The sequence below is a fragment of the Meleagris gallopavo genome, chromosome 1 (genome assembly GCF_000146605.3).
Source record: "Meleagris gallopavo isolate NT-WF06-2002-E0010 breed Aviagen turkey brand Nicholas breeding stock chromosome 1, Turkey_5.1, whole genome shotgun sequence".
NCBI classification, from domain to species: Eukaryota; Metazoa; Chordata; class Aves; order Galliformes; family Phasianidae; genus Meleagris; species Meleagris gallopavo.
Window position 1 is genome coordinate 178146666 of NC_015011.2, and position 19279 is coordinate 178165944.

Genomic DNA, 19279 nt, shown 5'->3' on the forward strand with positions numbered 1-19279 from the left:
TCCCATTATTCCCACTGAAATTCAAATATGAATCCCCTGTTATTCCTGCTAAAGGTGGAACACAAACCTGTGAGCAAACTGTTGTCATTTTAATGCTGCTAGTCTTCTGACAGTGGCAGAGGCAAAAGATGAGAACTATAGTGCAAGTATAGGAGGAAAGGTTTATTTTTTGAGATATTATCATTATGGTGGTGATAAAAGGCCACATTCTTTAGGTTCTCTAAATTCTGTAGAACTGTCATATTTAAGATGGGAAGAAGTGCGTTATGTAGACTTTTATTAATAGTTAAGGTAATTGTTTACCAGACGTTTGTTCTTTTGGTACCCCATAGCAGACAAAACCAAAAAAGCTCAAGATCCAGCTCAGAGACCTTGTTGTCTATTGAGCACATTTGATTTTGGGGAAATTGAAGTCTGGTGATCTAAGGTCAGATCCAGCCGGTGTCAGTGGGCGGTGTGTGAGCAGCCAGAGCCCCTTGATGGTGAGACTGCTGAGCACTGAGATACGATTTTGCTAATGCTTCAGAAATGTATCCAGAAAAAGAAAAAAGAAAGGGGAAAAAAACATTGTGGGAAATTCTTTCCTTCGTGCATAATAGTTTTGTTGTTTTAAAATTGCACTTAGTAATGTGTTGATGCCAGTGAAATATTTCAGCTATAGGAAATGTGAAACCAACTACTGCCTTTCTATGAATTATGACTCATAAATTGTATGAAAAATATTCAAACTGCTATAGCTATTCCCCAAGCAGAACCTCTGAGTAATGGAGAAAATACTTCCATTCTGGGGGGAGTAGCAGGAGACTGAGCTAAGTGAAACTAAATGCCAAGTGCCAGCATGTGGCTTTGTGCTAAGTGTGAATTAGTGTCATCTGAGACCATCCTCCATTGCTAGGTAAACAGTGAGTGAGAATGTAACACGCACTTGCAGTTGAGCCAAGCAAAGCTCTTTGCTCCAGATGATGTGGAAAGGGGCACATGTGCTGAGGCTACCTGCGTGCAATCCGACGCGCAGCCCGGCCCTGTGGGAGAGCTGGGTGTTTGCAGTGCTGGACCAACACAGCCAGCACATCTGCAGCCAGCAAGCCAAATTCCATCTGATTTAGTGCCTGTGGGCAGGTCTCAATGGCAGAATCATAGAACCATAGAAACACCGAGATTAGAAAAGACCTTCAAGATCATCTAGTCCAGCCATCCACCTACCACCAGTATTTCCCCACTAGACCATGCCCCTCATCCGCTCCCCACAAGATTTGTGCTCCAGTCCCCTCACAGCTCTGTTGCCCTTCTCTGGACACACTCCAGGGCCTCAATGTCTGTCTTGTGGTAAGGGTCCAAAACTGAACGCAGTACTCAAAGTGCAGCCTCAGCTGAGCTGAGTACAGAGGGATGATCTCCATCCTGTTCCTGCTGGCTGCACTGTTGCTGATAAAAGCCAAGGATGCTGTTGGCCTTCTTGGCCACCTGGTCACACTGCTGGCTCATGTTCAGCCAAAAGTCGACCAACACCCCCCAGGTCCTTTTCCTCAACACAGTCTTCCAGCCACTCTACCCCACACCTCTAGCATTGCCTGGAATTGTTGTGGCCAAAGTGCAGGACCCAACACTTGGTCTTGTTGAACCTCAGCCTGTTGGCCCCAGTCCAGCTATCCAGCCTGTCCGGATCCCTCTGTAGGGCCTTCCTACCCCCAGGCAGATCGACACTTCCTGCCAACTTGGTGTCATCTGCAAACATACGGAGGGTGCACTCAGTCCCCTCGTCCAGATCATCAATAAAGATACTAAACAAGACAGGCCCCCTAAAATGGCAATAAGGTGGCAAGGTAGTGAGCTTTGCAGGCAATTCCTTAATGGTAACGTTTATTTCATGCAAATTCTGCTAAGAGCTAAGGGTCTGGTTCAAATTAGTCTTCTAATCGTCTGTCACCAAAGATGAGTTTATCTCCTGTTGTTTCTGTCTTATGAATTGCCTTCTGGAAGTAATTATGGAAGTACCTGGAAGTTCTCAGCAACTACTTTAGACAAGTTAATCTGGCTTTTTGATGGCTGAAGTTCAGTGCTATGAAGTCATGCTGGATTTCACTTTCTCCGTCATTTCAGAAAAGACCTTGCAGCCCTGTGAGGATTTGCAAATTTTACCTTACAGTCAGAGGAGAGTCACTGTTGAAATCTTTTGTATATACCTGAGCCATAAGTAAGTGTATAAGCGAACTCCAGGAGAGTGGTTTCCTGGCTGGAGAGCAGGGGACACTAACAGTGATTATGATGGAGTAACTCAACTGGAGTATTTACTTCTGCACAGTTTCATTTTTATGCCTGGCACCCATACTAATTTTTCATTAATGACTGAAAGTAATGTGTATCCACTGAAATGCAGATAGAAAGGCCAATAATGTGAAATACAGCTTAATGTGCTAGTATTTTACCACGTAGATAGTGAGCAGTACTGCAAAGACCATTGCAGCTAGTGGGGCCAGGATTTGCCCAGCATAGATCAGTCTCTGCCAATTTAACTCTTGTGGTGTTTGGGCAAGTTCAGAGTTGTAATCACTGTATAGAGAGATGCTGGCATGTTAGAGAGACATGCTTTCAACTACCAAAAGCCAACTATTTCCTTCTGTCTCACACTAAGTCAAACTGTGCTGACTTTTCCAGATGTAGAACTTAGGTAGGTTGAAGTTGGTGGGTTCTTTTAATTTTTAAATTGTATAGGGTAAACAAGTGTTTTCAAAATGTGAGTCCATTTGGCTTCAGATAGCTGTTACCAGGTGTAAATTACAAAAAGTTTCTGTAAGTTTAAGACTGCTTTCTAGCTTGCAGTAAAATGCTTGGGCTTTGTCTCAGAGTGATTCAGATTGTATTTGCTTTACGCAGGAAATGGCCGTGCGGGCGCTGAAGCAGACAGGTAGCAGAAGTATTGAAGCAGCTCTGGAATACATCAGTAAGATGGGCTACTTGGATCCTAGAAATGAGCAGATAGTACGTGTAATTAAGCAGACCTCACCAGGTAAGCACTGAGTTTTCTTTAAACTGTTCTTTCTTGCAAAAAAACTAGTTTTTGAGTAAACTTTTTGCTGTTAAGAAGGAGATTGGCAGTGTCCAGCAATAGTCTTGCAGATGGTGGTTATGCTCAGCTGGGCTGCAAGGTGAGCATAGCTCACCTACTTCACAGCAGCCATCTGCATGCACATTCGTACTCCTCCTTCCTAAACACAAAGCCGTCTGTCCTTCAGCGCAAGTCATCTCAACCATCTTGAGTCTACCATGAGGTAAAAGCTTCACGTAGGTAATGGCTGTGGAGCTGTGAATCTCACTTCCCAGGAAGTCATTCATGGTAGCATCCTTGTGACTAGACTGCAGAAACAGCTCAGGCCAAGGTGGCAGAACCTTTTCACTCATTCCTGCTAGTCTGCTTCAGCTCTGTCCCATATGAATTAAATGGGAGGATTTGGGCCCTGCGTGTGCCCGACCAGCAAACGTCAAAAATAACGTACATCTCTTTTAAAAGGGTTGAAAAGTCTTTCCAGGCAAAAAGCTTTAATGACTCCGTTGTTGGTTTTGATTTCTTAACATTCCAATACATGCAGATGTTTTGAGTTCTTCACCTTTTGAGCAGATCTCCCTTTACTTTCAGGTACGTAGAAAGCAAAACTTAAATATCATGCGAATAGTGTTTGCCTGCCTACGATGCAACAGAACCATACTGATCTGTTTGATGTTGCATTGTTTGTGCTAGGATAGCACAGGTCTCCTGCAGCTGATTGGGGAGCATGTAATGCTACCTGGGAACTTTCCATTTGCAATTCAGGAATGTAAAACTCAGTTCTGAATTTCATGTATTGGTATATGGAAATAGATTTTTCACTATTCATTACTCATTTTAGTCCTATTTTAATAGTAAGGCTAATGAGTTTTAGCATACCATCAAGACTTAAAAATTAAAAGATGTTTCTTTTGGACAGAGGCTATATATAAAAAGAGTTGATAACGTGAGTACAGTTAATGAATCTTACAGAATACACTTAGAACACTTCACAGGCAAGAGATGGTTGTAACCTTTTTGGCTGGGAATGTGCGGGGGAAAAAAAAATCAGCAGCAACTAGTATATTTGGTATCTTCACAGTTCCAAATATTCCTTAGACAGACCAGAACAGATGTACTGGTTTACAAATCTCGGAGGTGGATTTCATACCTCTCCTTACATTAGCAAGATTCTTTATGCAATTGAAGAATATGCCCCAGAAGAGGACAGTTATTGCTGCTGCTTTCCTCAATGGCCTAAGAGAAAACAAAGTCAGTTTGTCACTGAGGCTCCAAGTGATTCCTGATGACGGAAGTGACAGAAGGATCGTGTGGCTGCCTCCCACATCCAGCCCAGAGCAGCCACTTCTTAGAATAATTTGGATTGCCACAGCCTTATCAGTGCATCTCATTCTGTTTGGCAGATCAGCTTCCAGGGACTAGTTGTAAGTACAGCCTTGGAAGTGTGCCCTTATGTTATCGCAGGAAAAACTGCTGCTGATAATAGAAAACACTTGAAAGAACGTTGATAATTTGTCCAACTTCATTTAATTTCAAAACATTGCATTGTTTATGATGTGTCATTTAGTACGGACACAGCCTCTTCGATGTGCAGAAATGGTGCATAGGCCTGGCTTAATGCTCTGCGTGTTCTTGTGAGTTTGTGTGTATGCAGGTGAGGAGTTCACAGCAGTGCATAAAGGTGCTGCACCTGGCCCAGCTGAGACACGCTGTAAGACAAATAAGCTTGCAATCCAGCAGTCCAGCCTGTTAATGAAGTACAACTGCTCTTGTGAAATCAAGATTTTAAAAGGAAATTGTTCAAGCATACATGGGCCAGGTCCTACAATTTGTGAAAGCTGAAGAGCCAGAGGGGGAACAAAAAGCCAGCTCAGAGTATCTCTTATCTTTTTCTGCACCCACAGTTTGTCCATAGGTGAGAGAACTGATGAAAAGTGCTATTAACACTTCCAGCACAGGAATGCTGGTATCTTGTCTCTGCAATCCTTCAAGCTGAGATTAGCATGTTGACACACTGAACAGCAGGAAAATGAGTGATTTGAGGGGACGTTCTTTGCCTGACACATTCGAAAGAAGATAGGATAAGCTGCATTACACCTTTGTTGTAAATGGAGTAGAAAACAAGGATGTTTGAGGAGTATTGTGGAACAGAGAGATGCAAACAGATCCCCAGCATGAGCAATGAGCTCACTGTAGAGAAGGAAGCGGGCTGATTACCTGGTAGCTTAAAGCAATGTGGATTTCAAGTTGTACTGACAGTGCTTCAGGGAGCTTTTTTCCCCATTTGTGCTGCACACACCCCTCTGCTCTGTAGCTTCCTCCTGTCTATGGGCAATGACTTGCAATGTAAAAGCTGGTCCAGCTTTAAAAACCAGGCTGAAGTGTAATCTGATGACTTCACAGTAAAGGAATTTGTGCTTCTATTCTGATTATTTGGTAGAACTCCCTGATGATTCCTGGCATGATCAGTGTTGTGAGCCAGTAGCTTGTTATTGGTGGTGATACTTGGCATCTATCACTTTGATTATTGAGAGTGCTTAATTTAGGTTTTGGGAGGTAGGGGTTTTTTTGTAACACATAATCCCTAGGCTGTGTGCATGTGTATGGATAGGTGGATGAGTAATGCAAAGTAATTGCTTCACCTGAATTGTTTCCTAATATTTTTCTGTGTTCTTTTTATAAAGGAAAGGGTATTGTGCCAAATAACGTAACTCGCAGGCCAAGCTTCGAAGGATCGAGCGAATCTTTTCCGTCCTACCATCAGATCAGTAATGCAGCCTATGAAGGGACAGGCTTTGCAGCAGAAGGTGCAAATATGCTAACTGAAGTTCCACGGCCATACATGGACTATTTAATCTCTGCTTCGCAGTCTGCCGCTATGAATGCGCCCGTACAGCGACCCTCTGGCGTAGGCACTCACAGCACTCCAACAAGCCATCAGCAGAAAACATACCCTGCAAATATTGAGTCTTCTGTGATTAATTATCCCGTGTCTAATCACAGCAGCCCAGCCTTGCAGCTGCAGGCCTCTCATGGCTCCAACAGCCAGCATTACAGTAGGCAGCACATGATGGTGCAGGGGGAGCCCATGGGGTATGGTGTTCAGCGGAGTCCATCCTTCCAAAACAAGATGCAGCAGGAGGGAGGCTATGCCAATCTCCCAAATAAAGGGGCAGTTGTTCAAAATAATGCCAGTCATGCATTTCAGCAGGCACCGGCAAGCCTGTATATGTCACATTCTCATCACAAACAGACAAGCCCTCCCTCCCATCAAATGCACGTGATATCCAGAGGTCCAGCATTTGGTAATGATTTTTCAGACAGCCCACCACAGAATCTATTAACTCCATCTAGAAATAGTCTGAACATGGACCTCTATGACATGAATAATCCTCAAGTTCAGCAGTGGCAGGCAGCAACGCCTTCACGGCGAGATTCTTTACAAAACCCAGGAATAGAATCATCTCCACGGCAACACGTGTCCTTCAGACCCGATGCCTCAGTGCCAAGCAGAACAAACTCCTTTAACAACCATCAGCAACAACCACAAGTGACCGTGTCTATGAGACAGGTTTCTCCGGGAAAACCTGATCCTTCAATTACATCTCCAAATACAATCACAGCGGTCACATCTGCTCATATTCTCCAGCCAGTGAAGAGCATGCGAGTGATGAGACCCGAGCCTCAGACTGCAGTGGGACCTTCCCATCCTGGTTGGTTACCTGCCCAGGCACCGGCCGTGGATGGCCTCGAGATCATTGAACAGCACGTTCCAGCTGTTGGAGCGGCCAATGCCTATCAATTAGATGTGGATTATGGTAACCAGGAGCTGCGGTGTCCACCACCACCATATCCCAAGCATTTGTTAATTCCCGGCAGCTCTGAGCAGTTTGATATCAATTGCTTATGCATGGGTGTGGAGCAGACCCTCCGTGTAGTCCCCACTTCAACGGGCAGTAAGGCTGAGGAGAACAGTGAAAGAAACGACAAAAACAGCAAGAACACTAAAGCTGAAAAACCAAGCAAGGATAAAAAGCAGATCCAGACATCTCCAGTGCCTGTGCGAAAAAATGGCAAAGATGAGGAAAAGCGAGAATCCCGAATAAAGAGCTACTCACCATTTGCTTTCAAGTTCTATATGGAGCAACATGTAGAAAATGTCATAAAAACCTACCAGCAGAAAATTAACAGAAGATTGCAGTTGGAGCAAGAAATGGCTAAAGTAATTTTTTTTACATATATATAATAAATAGGGTCAAATTAATTATTACTATTTTAAATCACTCAAAAAATGTATAAAGGCGAGTTCTCTGGGAATTGATAATAGATATTCAGCACTCCTTGTTCCAGACTGTTTTCACTTGGAAGCCTGGGTGCAGATCAGGGAAACTGTTTGAAAAAGCTGAGAGAAGAAGTAATCTGTCCTCATACAAGAAAAGTAAAATAAAGCAGAGACACCCGTAGTAGAAAGTGTTAAGCTTGCATAGGAGAGGACTCAACCAGGTTTGAGATCATGGTAACGCTGACAATACTTTACAACCCTTGAAAAAATCTGAGAATGGTTTTCTCTTTGCTCCATTTCTTCCTGCCTACTCCATGATAGTGACTGCTTATTCACCAGAGCCACAGTTTAACTTGGCAGTAGATTTACAGTGCTATATTTTCCCTTGAATATATAGTACCTGACTGAAAGTTGTCTCTTGAACATATGTTAGTAATAATACCATGCAAGTAATCATCTCTTGGCCAGCTGAAATGACCTTGGGACCTTTGCTGGAAATTGTTTTAGAAGCAGGTCTCAGTGAGGTGCACTTTGAGAGCTTCATTCACGTCTTGTAGTAGCACTCAAACTGAACTGACTCACTGATAGGGTTGTCTGAAGCAAGCTGCCAAGTTCTGATGATTGTTCTGGCAGTTCTGTTTTTAATTTTTAAATGTGGAAAAGTTTTTGATTTTTTTCCCTTCAGGCATGATTAGCTAGAATATGACTAGTCTACTTTTGTACTTAAGGATAAACTCTTAAGGAGAGCTGTTGTTAATGCATAATGGATAATAACTTACCTGATCTTCCCTAGAACTGTCTAGAGTCAATTAATTTGATACACTGCTCTCCTTCTATGGAGATATTCAAGATCTGTCTGGATGCCTACCTGTGCACCTATTGTAGGGAGCCTGCTTCAGCAGGGGGTTGGCCTCAGTGGTCTCTTGAGGTCCCTTCCAACCCCTGCAATTCTGTGATTCTGCTAAAGAAAATCCGGTGGTTTGTTTACATTTAATGCTTCTAAAAATCTCTTGAAAGGTCAATATTGTAGTGACAGTTCATAGTTTGTCCTCAGTGCAACTATTAGGTTGTGTTGCACTGCTTGGATTTAGTGAATATTTTCCTGAGATTGAGATAGCTGGGGAACAGTCTTTAAAGAAATAAGAAAAGAAACTAACAGCATAAGTTGTGTTCTGGCCCTTCAGCTTTTGTTCACTTTGTAACTCAGAGATAACTATAAACAAAAAACAGCTCCTTCCCCTAGCAACCTCATCTCTGGCTGGAATAACACACCACAAACTCAAGAGATTTTGGCCATCTGAACATCGCATCATTCTAGAATTAACTAAGAATACAACGCACTAATTGTTTTGCATTAAAACAATAAAGGCTTCTTTTATTATGGATTGAGGTACCCTACCTATTCTGTGAGTTTTTTCAGACCTCCTTCATCCTTTATTCATACGGATTTCATTTTTAAGCTGTGGGGATCTTGCTGTGTAGTCTGGCTGCCCGCTTTTTATCTTTAGTGGCCTCGACTGCAGGTGTGAAATGGAAAAATTCAGTCAAAGCAGCAGCCTTTGGATACTTGGGTCTTTCTCCTGCTCCTCAGTCAGCTTCATCTCCATCCCCCATTGCCTCTTCCCATCACTCACTAATCTTCCTCTCAAAATGCTTCACTTATTTCAGTTCAAGATTCAGCTTATTCAAAAGGAAGGGGGTCTGCTGTGGAGAGAGAATTCTCAGAGGATCCTGGAAGGCAGCCCAGGGGCTTCTGCTGGTGAAGGCTGCCAGTGTTCTCAGGCAAGGCAAAATTGTGCAGGCTCTATCTTGAAGCCTGAGGAAAGTCCAGCTGGGTACTTCTCTGCTTTTCCAGGAGATGCTCCCCTTCAGCCATGTGAAATGTTACTTTTAATTACTTTAAGACTCTATGGGGACAGATGGTGTCTGGACAAGCCAGCTTTGTTACTGTTCAGGTTCAAAGGGAAAAAGTACACTTAAAAGAGAAATAGGACCTGGATCTTGGCTTCAGTGTCTGTGAGGAGGCCAGGGCTGAGGATTATATACGTATATTTTGGGAGGGAAGATAGGGATCTGCCAAGAGTGAGAGTGGAGGCTCTGTATGACAGAGGAAGAAAAATGGTTTTGAAGAAGGAGGGTTCCCAAGATACTTTGTCAAAAATAGTTTCTTAATTGCTATGAAAAAGACAACTGCTAGGTAGGAAGGTTTCATGTGAGTTGCTCTGGGGAGGTATTAATGAACCAATGGGGCTTCTACATCTCAGTTTAAGTTGTGCTGCAGTGTGCATACACATAGTGGAGTGTATTGGTGAAGTACACAACTGAGAGTTAAAAACCAAATCCTGCGATCAGATCTGTTCTGCTATGTTCCCCTGACAGTATTGCCCAATACCTTGTAGCTCAGGAGAATGAGAAACACATAGCAATCTTAGATACAGTAAATTCAGGTAGCAAGGTATGGCAAATGAAACACCTTGACGGACCAGAGGCTGACTGTTTTCAATATCACATCTGGTTCTAGATTAATTTTTCTGAGAAATGTTTTCTGGGAATGTTAGTTTATTGTTCTATTGCTATGAATATAATCTTACTGGCTGTCGTGGTTTGCTTTCCCTTATAAAGGCAGGCCTTTGTGAAGCAGAACAGGAACAAATGAGGAAAATTCTCTACCAGAAGGAGTCCAACTACAACAGGCTTAAGAGGGCCAAAATGGACAAATCTATGTTTGTGAAAATCAAGACTCTGGGCATTGGTGCCTTTGGAGAGGTATGCCTGGCCTGCAAAGTGGATACTCATGCCCTGTATGCCATGAAAACTCTGCGTAAGAAGGATGTTCTGAACCGGAACCAGGTGGCTCATGTCAAAGCAGAAAGGGACATACTTGCTGAGGCAGACAATGAGTGGGTGGTTAAACTCTATTATTCCTTCCAAGATAAAGAGAACTTGTACTTTGTAATGGACTACATCCCTGGTGGGGATATGATGAGTCTGCTGATTCGGATGGAGGTCTTTCCAGAGCGTCTTGCTAGATTTTATATTGCAGAGCTCACTTTGGCTATTGAGAGCGTACACAAAATGGGTTTCATTCATAGAGACATCAAGCCTGACAACATTCTGATAGACCTCGATGGGCATATCAAACTGACTGACTTCGGACTGTGTACGGGATTCAGGTGGACTCACAATTCAAAATACTACCAGAAAGGTTAGTGTTTTTAGCCTTTATTTGCACTTTTTATTTTGAAACAAAGTTACCTCTTGGCAGAAATGTCAGGAAATTATGGTGGGTTTCTCTTACTCATTCTATTTGTTTGTTTCTAGTCTTTCGTTTCCAATGCTTTTCAAATCCCTGACAGTAGTTTGGCTGAGCTCTGCAGTGGCAGTGGTTTTTCAGTTCATACTTGTTAGGAGAGTCTCTGTTGGTAGTGAAAGAATTTAATCCCAGATTTAAAGTAATCCAGGTACCTCTTGTGCATGCCATCGAGGAGAACTGGAGTATGCCAGCAAAAAGGTCATGAACAATTGGTACAGCTGATCTAAATATATTCTGTTGTTCTCTATCTCCTGTATGGGAGCATGCTTCCCTGTGTGGAGACAGAGACATTTTGCTTATGGAAAACCAATTGGGAAGGAGAAGGCCGAAGACATTGCCTTGGATTTAGAGTTCAAGTGCTGTTTTTCAGTGATGTTAGAAGATGGCAAACTAAATCTGGATAAATGCTTTTCTCTTTGCATGTTGTGTTTTATGACTGTAACTGTAAATTTTCTCTCTCACTTGAAAGGGAGTCATATCAGACAGGACAGCATGGAGCCCAGTGATCTTTGGGATGACGTGTCCAATTGTAGATGTGGAGATAGGCTGAAGACATTGGAACAAAGAGCTAAGAAGCAACATCAGAGATGTCTAGCTCACTCATTAGTTGGAACCCCTAATTATATTGCTCCTGAAGTCCTGCTTCGTAAAGGTAGATAATGTCTATTTATCTCCTGTTTAAATAATCATCAATATTTTGAAATACTCTTTTTTTTTCTTTTTTTTTTTCTCCTTAATTTGCTGTTTTGGAAGTTTGTCATTCTGAAGTCCATAGACGGCTCAGATTAAGGAGAACAGATTTCTGTACATGCTCTGCTGATTAGCTTCACAATGCTGACATTAAAGGTGATTGCATTTTGTCTGTCTCCATATCTCTTCACTCCGAGGCCTTTGAAGGGGACTGCTAACATGTCAGATGTCACTGGCAGTGGTGTTTCTCAAGTTTAAAGCCAGTTATCTGTACCTGTAGACTCTGGCCACTAGTGAGTTTACAAATAACAGCAAGTAGCCATCTGATTGTTTAGAATCACCTATTTAGATGGATCACTTCAGTATAGCTGATAAAAACTTGTGGATACATATTCTTCAGATTCCCAGTCAGAATCTTGAGGAAACAAAATAAAGTCTTACACAATTTACCCTGGACATAGTACACCTAAAAGCTGTGGTTGAGGAATGTAAACAATACTCTGTGACTATCGATGACAAACAGACATGTTCACTATAGTAAGCAGATTAGATGTTCAGAATTGTCTGCAACCCTGATCCTGAGGCTTATCTCTACTCTTTTTCAATTCTGGAGATTTCAGGTTAGATTCTACAGCATTCAATAACAGAAGTCTCCATTGAATTCAGTGCTCAAGTCCTCCATTCCTTTTGAAGATCTCAAAGCTGTATCTTACTTCTTTTGTCTGATTTTTAAATTAAGTGATTTAACTTGTTCCTCTGCTTAGAACTTGCTCAAAGTCATCTTTATCTTTAGTCTGGCTTTGTCTTTCAGCAGCTTCTAAAACCCTAATGTCAGCTCCACTGAACCTGGAGGGGGACATTGGTCATTAAGTATTTTGTGTCCTTTGAGGGCCAGTTTATGCTGTGAACTGGTAGAACTGTTGGATGGGTCTTGAAGAAACAAAACGAAAAACCTTCATTCTTCCTAATTATGTGGTTTCCCCACATACTGTTGTTGAGAATTAAATATATTGAGAATGCTTCCCAGACAACGGTACGAGATCTTTACTGGCAAGACTAGAATTTATATCAGCAAGAAGAAGCATTTTATAATGAGGTTGGATCAGGAGTCCTTTGGTTTTGGGTCACTTGTTTGAGACAAGATAAAAGTCTGTGTTGCAGTTTTGATCTTTAATTGCAAGAGGAAATAGTAGCTCTGTACATACTCTCTGTGGCTGGTGGAGGACAACCTTTTGACTTGCCTTTCAGGTTACACCCAGCTCTGTGACTGGTGGAGTGTTGGTGTGATCCTCTTTGAGATGTTAGTGGGACAGCCTCCTTTTCTAGCTCCTACACCCACAGAAACCCAACTGAAGGTAAGCGGAATTCCTGTGCTAGCAAAATTTTAACCTTTTCCATCTTACCTCCACCATGTACAGACATATCCCCTCTTGTATTGGAGAAAAGAGCTGTTGTTATGAAAGCTTGATTTTAAATAGTTCTATGCAGGGACAAAACCTTTTGCAATCAGTGAAGATGGTGAATGTCAAACCAGAACTGACTTGTCCAGTTGCATAGATAGTTGCTAGTTTTATGAATCTTTTCTGCATAATTTTGGTTTCTGGACCACAGATTCATCCATATCAATTATTTAGGGTGCATATCTGATTTGAGTAAGCTGACAGAATAATTATAATGTCAGATGGCAGTGTGAGAATTTCAAAGTTAAGCAGTTAGCAGTTTTTATTAGAAAGAATGTATCTCATAACCAATTTCCTACAGTTTGAAGACTGAATGAAGCAACGTCATGGAAGTCTTTCCATGAACTAACTGTCTTTTTTTAAAATGTAATTGCTTCTTCTATTTGTTCTCTGACAATGTTTCTTGATTTGTTTAAGAAATATTTTAACAGCTGATGCTATTTAATCATTGGGTTCTTGAACCTCTAAAATGTTGAACAGGATGTGAATGGACTAGTTTCATGTATGCTTTTGTACAGTTAGTCTTGACAAAAGGATCAGAAGGTTTCTGCTTCCAGAATTAGAAGGTGTTTAATACCATTCTCATCTTCAGGTGATAAATTGGGAAAGCACACTGCACATCCCCTCACAGATCAAGCTAAGCCCTGAAGCAACGGATCTCATCACAAAGCTGTGCTGTGCAGCTGAGGACAGGCTTGGAAGAAATGGAGCAGATGATATTAAGGCCCATTCTTTCTTTCACTCTATGGACTTCTCTACCGATATCCGTAGACAGCCAGCTCCCTATGTTCCAAAGATCAGCCATCCAATGGACACTTCAAATTTTGATCCAGTTGAAGAGGAAAGTCCTTGGAACGATGCTAGTGGTGACAGCACCAGGACATGGGATCCATTGGCCTCTTCCAACAGCAAGCACACCGAGCATGCCTTTTATGAGTTCACTTTCCGAAGGTTCTTCGATGACAATGGGTATCCATTCAGGTATCCCAAACCTTCCGGAATGGAAGTTGGCCAGTCTGAGAAATCCAGTGTAGAAGACAAAGATATAGTGGATCAGACTGGAGCTTGTCAACCTGTATATGTGTAAATTATTGTATAGAGTACTCCAGGTAAGACTAATCTCAAATCCAGTAGGGCCTTTAACTGATCCTTTGGGAGCTGATCCTGCAGTGCTTGTTCGTGTCTAACTTCAGATGAAGCTGAAGACATCTGGGGCAGGGCCAGGTCCTAAAAATGGCACTCTTGGAAGTTCAGGTCAGTTTTACTGTAAATAACTTTGTTGATAATTACACTTGAAGTCCTGGTCTTCACCAAAATCTGCAAGGCCAGAAGTCTATCATTTCTAGGCCTGTTTTTATTTGAGGTCAGCATCCCCCTACTCAGATAACATTTACAGATTTCTGCATCTGTCAGCATTATTTTTTAAATGAATAAAGAGCACTTATATTTTGTTTATAGCAGGGTGTTTTTTTTCCTACTAAATTATAGGGATTAACTTTGACAAATCATGCTGCTGTTCTTCTTTTCTACATTTTTATTTTATCCATAGCACTTATTTCACATTTAGGAAAATGCGTAAAGCTGAAGAACGTGTGATGAAAGGTCTCTGTGCAATAATGTAAGAAAGAAAAAAAAGAAGAAAAAAAAAAAAGAAAAATGAAAAAAAACCCCACAACAAAAAAGTCAGCTCTCTAATTTTCTTAATTTACTGATGCCATTATATTCGCACCATGATTTTTGTTTATTATATGTATTTTCCACATTTCAAAATTGTGACGTAACCTTAAAGCTGCTTGATTTCCTTCTGCTTGTTGGAATGTAATAGAAAGTGTGAGCAGGCGACTATTTGGGTGTGATTTCATTGTCTAGTGTGTGAAGAATGTTGCATGAGCAGTGTTTTCTATTTGAAATGGCCTTTTCTTGCCATTCACAGGCAGGTCCTGTGGATCCGTTTTTACTAAGGGTCTGAAATCAGACCGTTTTAAACCGTGTGTTGATAATGTATCGTGTGGATGGTTTCTTCTTATGATTGTATCCAATACTAATTTTGTAAAACAGATTGCAGAGTTTATAACCGAATTGTGATTTAGTGGTCTGACGCAGCGGATCGTTTCAGTAACCATTTGTCATGGGCACACACATTTCCCCTCGAAGGATCGATAGCAAGACCATTGTCAGGAGGCAGAGTAGTGGCAGCAGGCCGGGTCTGACCCCTTCACATAGCATGCAGCACAGCCTTCCCTGCTTAATGCTGTCCGTAACACAGAGCACCAGTGCCAGCGTGGAGCTCAGTGTCCTCCGAACAGAAGGGCTCAAGCTGTGCTCCTGTAGCAGAGGCCCTCAATTCATGGAGGGACGCGGCTTTTCCAGCCTGCACATCTCTCTGCACGGCCATCTGTGTATCCCTGTAGGATCCCAGCGTTCCATGCACCGCATCTAAAGGTGCTGGCATTGCTGACAGGTCGTTCTGCCCTCTTGTCCTTAGAGAACGTTGCTATGGTGGAGCACAACAGTCCTTTGTTTCTGGCAGATTGTAGACTTACTTTGAAATATCAATCTTAACTATGTTAAAATATGCATTTTTCTTATATGTATAAGTGAGAATTATTTGAGATGATATCAGAATACTAAAGTAATTAAGCCATACGTATTTGCATATATTATATATAAGTAAGTAAACACACACAAAAATCCTTAATTCAGATGAGTGTAACAGTCCTATTTAAAGTGATTGACATCATAACATGTGAGGAAAACACTCCTTTAATGTGTTTTTGCTTTCTTTTTTTTTTTTTAATCTGGAACTTCGTTATTTTTTCCATGTATTGTTCCACATATTATTCCTTAATGTTTTAGCATATCCTATCCTATCCAGTGTTTAGATATCTAAGCAACAACATATAAATTCATCAGCCTAAACGAAACAAAAATGATTGTGTATTTGTTTACATTTGTATGAAAGGAATGTTCTGAGGTATGCAGTGCTTGTGTTGTGACAGTTCATGTAAGGTTCAGTATTACTGCTTTTTTATATAGTAATGCCATTTTTGTTATTTACATCTATTTGACATTCTTTCATGTGGTAGGTTCTTTCTCAGGAACTCAGTTTAACTGTTATTTATTGATATATCATTGCCTTTGAAAGCTTCTACTGGCACAATTTATTAAAAATCTGAATCAAAATCTAAGATGCATTACGTGTTCTTGAAAAGGATCATTTCTGCCTGTTTTAAAGTGGAATTTTTAAAGGGTCTGTTTTGTAATGTTAGTGATGGGTTTGAGCTACAAACACAAGATCCAAATCTCACCTCTTCGTAGCATTTGGTGTAGGATTTCTGGGCACATTAAGGCAATTTTGATATAACAAAGTATATGGCACTGAATTCAACGCCATCACTTTCACAGCAGCAGTTCTTTGGAGCAGCCATGGGGAGGTGTGCTTCCTTCCTGCTCTATTTCCAAAAGGTAAGTAATTCACCTTCAAGTGCAGAATCTTTGCAATTAAGCAAAACAAGACCAAAAAGAAGTGGTGATTCCACACCCAATAGACTGCTTGTTCAGCATCTCTGCTGCAAGGAACAACTACTGCCATGTCACCCAGTGAAGAGCTGAACTGGAAGTTACATCCTTTCAGCTGATCAGGCACGGTCTCCAGAAGGCTCACACCTTCTCATTCACCTCGGGGGAAAACTGAAGTAAGTGTGAAGGAACGTGGACAGGTAGCTTTGCAGCACACATTAGGACTGGCTCCAGGCATTCTCGGTTCTGTTGAACTTCCTGCAAAAACGTTTTAAGTTGTGTCAATTCCGTTTTTTTTATTTTAAAAAACAAAACAGCAAACCTCTCGTTTTAAAAGAAAAAAGGACTTCTGCAGCCTCTCCTCTCTGCGTTCTCTGGTGGGGCCAGGAAACAGCAGCAGCTCTTGGTAAACATATTATTCCTGGTTCAGGGAGAAAGAACTACCTGACAAAAGTTACAAGCTACAAAGTTACCACCTAGCCTGAATAACTTAAACTAAATGAGTGAAAAAAGCATTTGGCTTTCAAATGGAAACATAAGAACAGGATTAGCCATGCAAGAAGCGGGGCCATCGCCTGGAGCTGAGTGGAAAATCGGTCTCACAGACTTCAGAAAATTCTCTTCTCTTCCCTGTAGCTTATGAGGTAAGAATTAACTGCTCTAAAAGCTTTCCTAAAGAAATTGCTATGGGAAGAGGCATTTAGAACATATAATTCGATTCCATCCCAAAATACAGAATCTTTGGCAGAAAATAGCAACTGCTACTAAAAATATTATTAGAATTAAAAATATTAAATCTTTCCCACAGGAAATAATCTCAGGGATAGATAATGTAGGAATAGCAACCATTAAAACACAAAAAAAATGTGTAAAAATGTTTTTCCTGGCAAAGAAATCTGCTGCAGCACGAACATGGAAGTTGTGACTTCCTCTGGTTTTTGGTCTGAGCAGTGAATGTGCCCTGAACGGCGTTGGTAAAAACAGAGTCCTGGGCTCAGTATCAGGATTGCTAATGAAAATAAACTGAGGATCCGATCCCCAAGCTGTGATCACCTTCTGCAAAGGCTGCAGTAGCTCCAAGTCCAGCAGAAGCCCAGTGACATGGGCAGTTAAAATTCACAGGAGCTGATGGATGCACTGGCTGTCCTTCAGCAAGGTGGAAAATGCCCATGACTACATCTTCTGGCTTCTGCATATCAGAAGAAACTGCTGTTAGCAGAACAGCCCCAGGCATGTGGCCCTCCTTAAAATAAAGAGGGGACTGTATGTGTGTGAGGCACATGTGGGAAGGGGGAGACAGCTGATGGTTCAGAAGGGGAGCTGGGAGAAAGCCTTCAAAGCTGTTCCAACCATGCTGCACTGTGAGTGGTTCCTTGGGATGTTCATGGGGATTTGGGGAGAGCACACAGCGTAAGATGTCCCATTCCAAGAGTGCTGCTGGGTAGGAGAGAGGCTGCAGATGTGTGCATCATGCTGTGTGGGGAAGAACCACAGTGACCTCGTTGCTGAGGGACACACGCATGCACCTGCTGGTAAGCGTGTTTGTTAAGCACATGCCAAGTCCTTTAGTCACCTTGAGGTTAATGGTTGTCTGCACAACCCTGCTTCATCGCAAAGAGAGCACCGATGGCTTTGTATGCATCCGAAGAGTTACAGTCCCAGGACCCCACCTGGATACTGCATCCAGCTGCAGGGCCCCAGCATAAGGACCTGGACCTGTTAGGGTGGGCCCAGAGGAAGGCCACAGAAATGCTCAGAAAGCTGAGTGCCTCTGCTGTGAAGACAGGCTGAGGGAGCCGAGTTTCTTCAGACTGGAATCCAGGGAGATCTCATTGTGGCTTTTCAGTGCATAGAGCGGAGTTGTGCAGAAGATGCAGAAAGAATTTTTGCCAGGGCTTGTAATGACGTGATGAGGAGCAATGGCTTTACACTGAAAGAGAGTAGATTTAATTTGGGCATAAGGGAGAAATTCTTCACTACAAGGGCGGTGAGGCATTGGCACAGTGTCCAGGGAGTATGGGTGCTCCATTCCTGGAGGCGTTCAAAGCTGGGTTGGATGGGGCGCTGGCAGCCTCAGCTGGTGGGTGGCAGCCCTGCTCATGGCAAAGGGATGGGGCTGGGTGGGCTTTGTGGTCCCTTCCAACTCAAAACCTTCTATGACACTATGTTTCTATGGCAAGTTTATTAAGTTCTGCTCAGTAATGCAAAGTCTGAAAATGGAATTACCTTTTGTGGGATTTGTATCTCAGCTGCTTGTCATGGTTGCCACGTGGTCTCATTAGTGACCTCAACACCAGACCAGGCTGTCCTTACAATTTGACTTGTAATACCATGGAGGGAGTGCTGGAAACTGCATGCCGTTTTGGAGGAGAGCGCCAGGCTCATGGCCAAGCACTAGTAGAGATGATGGTAACTTCTGCAGGCTATGTGGAACAAACAGAGCCACTCAACAGCAGGAGCAACGCTTTTCTGTATTCAGCTTCCCCATCCTTCATCTTGGCTGTGGACAGGACTGTAACATTGACATAAGCTGTGCTCTGCCCCCATGTGCTTCACTGTAGAAGAAAATTCTCTTAGGATAAGTGTTTTCCCCAAAGGCGTGGTGAGGCAGTGGCACAGGCTGCCCAGAGAGGTGCTGCAGTCACTGTCCCTGGTGGTGTTCAAGAAACGTGGAGATGTGGCACTGAGGGATGTGGTCAGTGGGCATGGTGGGGATGGGCTGACGGTTGGACTGAATGGTCGTAGAGATCGTTTCCAACCTTAATGATTCTACAGTTCCAAAGGAATTTTATAAATAACAGCAAATATCTCCCAGAAGAAAGTCATTTTTCCATTCTCAGGGAGCCGGTGTTGGCGGGCTGTTTCCCTCAGGGAACGCTGTTTGTGTTGCTGAAGAAGTCATGGGGGCAGAAAGATGCAAATCCAGAGATTGATGATTGTTGGGTTTGGTGGTTTTGTTTTTTTTTTTTCTC

The 19279-nt window shown here is 42.3% G+C and overlaps 1 protein-coding gene across 1 annotated transcript; it reads left to right on the forward strand.

Annotated features, from left to right (window-relative positions):
• Positions 1-2845: 2845 nt before the first annotated feature.
• On the forward strand, positions 2846-15980 carry LATS2 (large tumor suppressor kinase 2). The gene is made up of 6 exons (XM_031552078.1): positions 2846-3007; positions 5728-7265; positions 9948-10530; positions 11108-11290; positions 12577-12683; positions 13381-15980. The coding sequence occupies exons 1-6, from the start codon at positions 2878-2880 to the stop codon at positions 13873-13875; spliced, it is 3036 nt and encodes a 1011-aa protein (XP_031407938.1). The 5' UTR covers positions 2846-2877; the 3' UTR covers positions 13876-15980.
• Positions 15981-19279: the final 3299 nt, after the last annotated feature.

Excerpts from the sequence above, each read along its gene's own strand:
- LATS2 (XM_031552078.1), top strand. The coding sequence starts at position 2,878 with ATGGCCGTGCGGGCGCTGAAGCAGACAGGTAGCAGAAGTATTGAAGCA. Across the intron at positions 7,266-9,947 it reads TGGAGCAAGAAATGGCTAAA|GCAGGCCTTTGTGAAGCAGA; the intron begins GTAATTTTTTTT and ends TCCCTTATAAAG. Across the intron at positions 10,531-11,107 it reads TTCAAAATACTACCAGAAAG|GGAGTCATATCAGACAGGAC; the intron begins GTTAGTGTTTTT and ends CTCACTTGAAAG.